Raw genomic sequence first — 5772 nt, 5'->3', positions numbered from 1 at the left:
CTCAGAAGCAACAGAACCTTTAAACTTAAGTGTTTTTGTTGTTCCAAACTTATCCTGGTACGACCAGTGGGCTAATGTCACAAACTTACTGATAATTACGCAACCATTCTGCCTGTACTGCTGTCGTCACAGCTTGTAGCACTGATCATCAAATAAAAACATATTTAGCCTTCACCTTAGAGCTTCTGCTCTGTTTGATAAGAACATTGAGTAGAACAGGTAAAGAAGGACGTGGTTCACACAGAGTAGTCCAGCATTCCTGTGTTGGAGAGAGTGCTGCCTGTCACATGCACCATGTTTAATGAAATTAACTCTGCTTTGAACAGAGGAGAGGCTGGAGCCACGTGCGCTTTTGACATTACACGCTCAGTTTATCTGAGCGACGCCAACTGCCAGTGAAACCCAATTCTCTCTGTGGTTTCTACTTTTAGAGCAGGAAACATGGGGTGAGAGGTTCAGGGGTTGTAAAGCACTGAAAGGCTGGAGACGGACAGAGCAGCAGCTCGTTAAACAGGTGAGGAAAAGACCCTGCAGGGCTCTGACATTCATCTGCCGCTGCAGGAGGAGAAGAAAGCACAGGAGACAACAGACTGAGTTTGCTTTTTGGTTTTTTCTTGCTTTTTTGTTTTTTTTTAATGGAATGTATCTTGTATCGAGGTATGAAAATAGATCTCACGTTGAAATAAGAAATTGAACAGTGGCTACAAAGGGCACAGCTATAACTGTGTGTGTAATGATGGCAACAGGAAGGAATGTCAGAGAAGCATCACACCAGTTGCATTAGATAAAGGGCAAAGCTGGGACCCTGTGTGGGAGATGACAACAACACGGAGACATGTGCTGGTCTGCCGGTGAAACGCTGGCAAGTGGGGATAGCAGAGGGAAACTGCCAGCTAACAGGAAACGACACGAGCCACAGTGAGAGAAAATGTTTCCTGACAGATATTCCTCCATCGTGACCAATAAAGGACATTTCTGAGCCCATTACCCAGCACGTCCCTGTAAATGTTGCCATGTACCACACTGTTTCAAAGTATTATCGGTCTGTTTGCTCTCACATGAAAAGTATGTCGTGCCTATTAAAACTTTGTTGTGGTTTTACAAACTTTTCTCAGAGGCAGAGCTGCTACAGAGACAGAGAGAATCTCAGTGGTCGTGATAAATGTCTGTTAGCACAGCGAATGACTTGGATGGCTGGCTAGCTTAAATTCACAAACTCCTATCAAAATGCAGCTAACTGGGAAAACAAAACCTATCAGGTCTAAATGCCACAATCTTTTGTTGCACAACTACAATGCTTGTTGATACATTACTTACTGATAGTAAGTATCACAGTGAACAACTCAAAATCTGGACCTGCAGCACTTTTTTCAATTTCTCCATCTTCAGCAGTGATTTGAACAAATGGTAAATGTATTTGTGTAGCGCTTTACTCGTTTTTACTAGTTGATTCTTTCAGTTACAAAGTTTCTGAAAGAATCAAACTCTGATGATCATTAAGTTTTACACGGGCCAAGTAGGTTTAACGTGACACATGAAACTAATTGCAAGTGGAGAAGGTAACATTGCATTTGGGGAGACTATGAATATGAAAATCCAAAGACCTGGCATTTAAAATAGGTCTTTTTTTAATGTATAAATGTCAATAATCTCTGTATGAGTGACGATGTCTGTGCAAAGTTTCGTTCAGATGGGCCCGCCCCTGAAGGAGGAGGTAGGGTTCATACTACAATCACTATAGTAATACTGTTAATCATGCTTATGTAAAGTCACTTAATACGCCAAGTAATAAGGACTTGGATTTCCTATGAACCTGAAATTTCAGAAGTTGGTAAGAAACTTAATATAACTTAAAAGCCACATGAGCTCTGTGCAAAGACTCGCTTGGCCCCTAACAGGACGGTAAAACTCAAAAACAGAAGCTTTACAGTTTCAACATCGGGACTGTCTGCTGTTTCTTTAAGTTTTCCTTCTCTGTGTTTCAGCCATGCCAGAAAGGATTTAACACAACCACTGAACCTGTCTCAGATTGCAGCTCAGATTTTGCACACTGGTGTTGTAACACACACACACACTTTACTTCGCACTAATAATCTTCTGCTGTTACTAAGCTCTGCTCTGTAACCACTGAAAACCAACTAAGTGTGATGAGCTAGCATCTTCTTTAGTTTTAAGACTCACAGGAAGCAAAGATATCAGACAACTTCTGTATCTATGAATGCAGCAAAAAAACAAAAACAAAATGATGATCGATTTACACTGTAAAACACTCCCATATGCTGCCGCTATACAGATGAAGAGCGGAAAATAATGCTTGTATATACTGAGCAGGTATATCAGCTTATAGACTCCCTACAGATCTTCAGTATTGTGAGTTATAACACTGCACAAGAGAAAAAAATTGTTTTGAAATGAGTCTTTGGTTCAGTTGAAAAATAAAACAATGAACAATGACACATTCTACTAATAGTGAACTGGTTTGGCTAACCTACGATATCCATCCTAATACATATGCAAGCTTGTTTCCAATGGCCTTGTAGGCTATGAACCGCAAAGCCACTCCTTCCTCTTCCATTTATCAACAACGTAACATTTTTATAGAAAATATATATATACACACTTCTAATAAATAAGAGATAAACCCATCGCATGGCTCTTTTTTCTCACATGCTTTTTGTCCATGAGTCTTTTGTGAAACAAGTCTCTGTACTGAAAAAGGGCGAGGCGCAGGTCTGTGGAAACCACTGCATGGAAGAGGGGTTCTCCTGGAGAATGGAGGCTCGGTGGGGAAGCGGCAGGGGGAGATGCACCTCGGGTTCAGATTCATCCACCAGCTGAGTGTCCAGTTAACCTGCAGATGCAATCAGTTAGTCGGGCTGTTGCACGTGTATGCATTATTTATATCATTATGCTTTTGCATGGAAAAGAAAGAAAGACACACAAATAGCAAAATATACAAAAAGTCATATTTCTGCTGAGTTTTTCTGCTGTCACATAGTCTAACTGTATTAGCATCAGCAAATGCGATAATCCCCAAATAATGTCCTTAGTCTGCTCCTCTAGTGCACTTAAAGACCACAGAACAGCAAAATCCTGATCTGTGGACATTTACTGTGGGGGGAGGATCGCTTTTGAAATCTATTCCTCTTACAAAACCAGTGAATGTGTTTTAATAGCAGTTTGGGTCTAAACTAAAGATGATGCACTCTGACTCTTCAGTAAGAGGGTTTGCGCCATATTTGTAATTGATGCTGATTATTTTTCACCGTGAATTGGGAAAAACAAACATCTGTGTTGATTCGGGCTGGGTTTGAGTGTTTGACTGGACCAAAAGCTGCACGTGCTCCGTCCAGCTGCTCCTACAGATCACTTTAAGACTCGTTTGTGGGCTTCACGACATGTGCGCGCGCACCTTCACGAATACGCCTGACGGCTGCAAAGTCTGCGCATATCTACGCGTAATTTGGCGCGCGATGTTTCACTTTAGCTTTACTTAAACTTTAGTGCACGAATCTTTACACCAGTTTAAAGTTAGTTTAAATTTAGATTTAGACAGATGGACTTTTTTTTTTTAAATCGCACACGAGTCTTTCGGTTATGTGTGGATAAAGTGAATTACTTTAACTGTGATTATGTCAGGGGCATCATTTCATTTTACGGTTATCAGAGCGAAAGGTAAGTTTTGGTGAGATACCCTTTTGTAAAATGTCAAACCTGCCGTCGAAGTCTCTTTTCTTGCGAGCGAATTCACCTCCACGAAGGGGGGGGGGGGGGGGGTACAAGGAGGCCTAAAGCGCGCGGGGGGCTCCTAAACTTTTTTTTTTTTGTTTCGCCAAAATAAATCCTGGTTTCGTGGGATTAGTTGGACCGCTGACGGTAAAACACGCGTCCCTGCTCTTGGTTCAAACATCCAGAAGATAAACGCTTTTTAATTTAAAGGGTACCCCCGGGTGGTCCGCGGACCCGGGGGAGCCCCCTCCACCGCTTTCTCCTGTAGCTGTCTTACCGCAAATCGTGCACCGGTGTCTGCGGGACTCGCCGCAGGTCACGCTACGTTCGGAGAGCTGCGCACGGTCTTCTGTCCAGGCATCTGCACCACGAGCAGCTGCTGCTTCTGCCGGGTGGACTTGACGGCCAGGATCGCCTGCCGGTTCTTGTACTGGACCATCTGCAGCGTGATCTCCGCGTTCCAGCCCTCGTCTTGCGGGCACCTGAAGTCGATCTCCTTCCCCTCCGTCATGACCACCGTGAAGTACACGTATTTACCCTTCCGCTCCACGCAGTCCACCGTCTTCATATTGGCGAAGTGGAGCTCCTTGACTTTGCCCGCGTCCCCGCCGCCGCCGTGGTGCTGCTGGTGGTCGTGTTGCTTGGGCGGCAGCAGCAGCACGCCGTCCTCGGTCAGGACGCAGTGTTTCTTCTTCCAGAGCTGCAGCAGCCCGTCGCTCCGTTTCTCCAGCAGACCCTCCTTGAACACTTTCCTCCCGTTTTCCAGCATGTTTACCCGGACGCCTCGGTGCTCCTGCCCTTCGTGGCTGCTTCACGGACTGGACGCGTGTTTTACTCCCAAGCAGGTGAAAGGCATGGGATGCTGCTTGTGACTGCGGCTCCAAGAAGCGCTGGCTGTAGTGAGAAGGCTGCCAGCCTGCCTGTCTGCTTGCGGTGTTTGTGTGTTGTGTGTGTGTGTGAGAGAGAGAGAGAGAAGTGGGTTGGGGGCGGGAGGGGTCTGAAGAGGTGCACCGCCCCCCTGAGTAACATCCAGCCTCCTGGGATGAGCACAAAGCAGAGTACTGATAACGTCAGTATCTTCAGTGTCTTCAGGAAGAAGAGACTGAAAGTCTGCCAGTATGTGCAGACGCATCAGAGGTGCTTTAAGTTGCGCTGCGCAGAGCTGAGATTTCTCCTTCATGCATAAACACTGTAACACCGCCCAGACTGAGACGCAGGCAGATTCTTGTAGTCAGTCATTCAGATTCACGGCCCTCCCTTGAATCACGGTGACAGTGAGCACCTGCAGTCTGCTTTACATGCATTCAGTTTTCATTTGCATCACCACTGCTGCCCTTTACTCTCCATTCAATTGACCTTTTGGTTCTTGTGTGGGGTTTTGTGTGCTCATGCTCAGTTTCTATTACAACCACACTCCCCGGGGGACATGGTTTCAAATGTTGCACAACTGCGCCATCTGCTGGAACAAGCACTTCATAGGCCACAGTCCCAGTGTAGTTTGAAAAGTAATTTCTGGGGCTTGTTTTTTTTTTTTTAATTCACTATGTTTTGTTGGTAATGAGTGGGTTATTTATAACACAAATACATCACCTGCTTTTCAAGTATGATGGCTTCATTATAATCAGTCCAGTTCTTTTTTTTGGTCCCTTCAATTACATTTATAAAACTGCTGTGATATTTGTTATTCAGAATCTGACACTCTTGGCCAAATCCGTTTTGACAAAAGACATTTTTTCATGTCAATGAGAATTTAACAGGATAAATGAAGGAAATACGAGTCACTTTCCCAAAGAACAGGTATATTCAAGGCACTAAATGAAGCCAACTCGCGTGCATAAGACAGTTTAAATTGGAACTCTTATTTTAAACACACAATACTTTGTCAGGACCATTTGTGATATTTTATGATGCGCAACAAGTTAAAATAAAAGTGCCAGGGCATGCAAATTTACTTTGGCAGCCTAATAACCATGCTGTAACAAGCAAAGCATTGTGTTGATGTGAATGACAGATTTAAATATTCTACAAACCAGCCATCACATA

At 44.1% G+C, this 5772-nt stretch overlaps 1 protein-coding gene across 1 annotated transcript; it reads right to left on the bottom strand.

Moving 5' to 3' along the window:
• Nucleotides 1-595: 595 nt before the first annotated feature.
• On the bottom strand, nt 596-5649 carry phlda1 (pleckstrin homology-like domain, family A, member 1). The gene is made up of 2 exons (XM_085137823.1): nt 4007-5649; nt 596-2851 (listed from the first exon to the last, which is right to left on the bottom strand). The coding sequence occupies exon 1, from the start codon at nt 4496-4498 to the stop codon at nt 4046-4048; it is 453 nt and encodes a 150-aa protein (XP_084993949.1). The 5' UTR covers nt 4499-5649; the 3' UTR covers nt 596-2851; nt 4007-4045.
• Between the last annotated feature and the right edge of the window lie 123 nt (nt 5650-5772).

Source organism: Neolamprologus multifasciatus, chromosome 17 (assembly GCF_963576455.1).
Source record: "Neolamprologus multifasciatus chromosome 17, fNeoMul1.2, whole genome shotgun sequence".
In the NCBI taxonomy this organism is placed as follows: domain Eukaryota; kingdom Metazoa; phylum Chordata; class Actinopteri; order Cichliformes; family Cichlidae; genus Neolamprologus; species Neolamprologus multifasciatus.
Note: the sequence above shows the minus strand (reverse complement) of the source record. Positions and strands in the feature narration are given on the sequence as shown.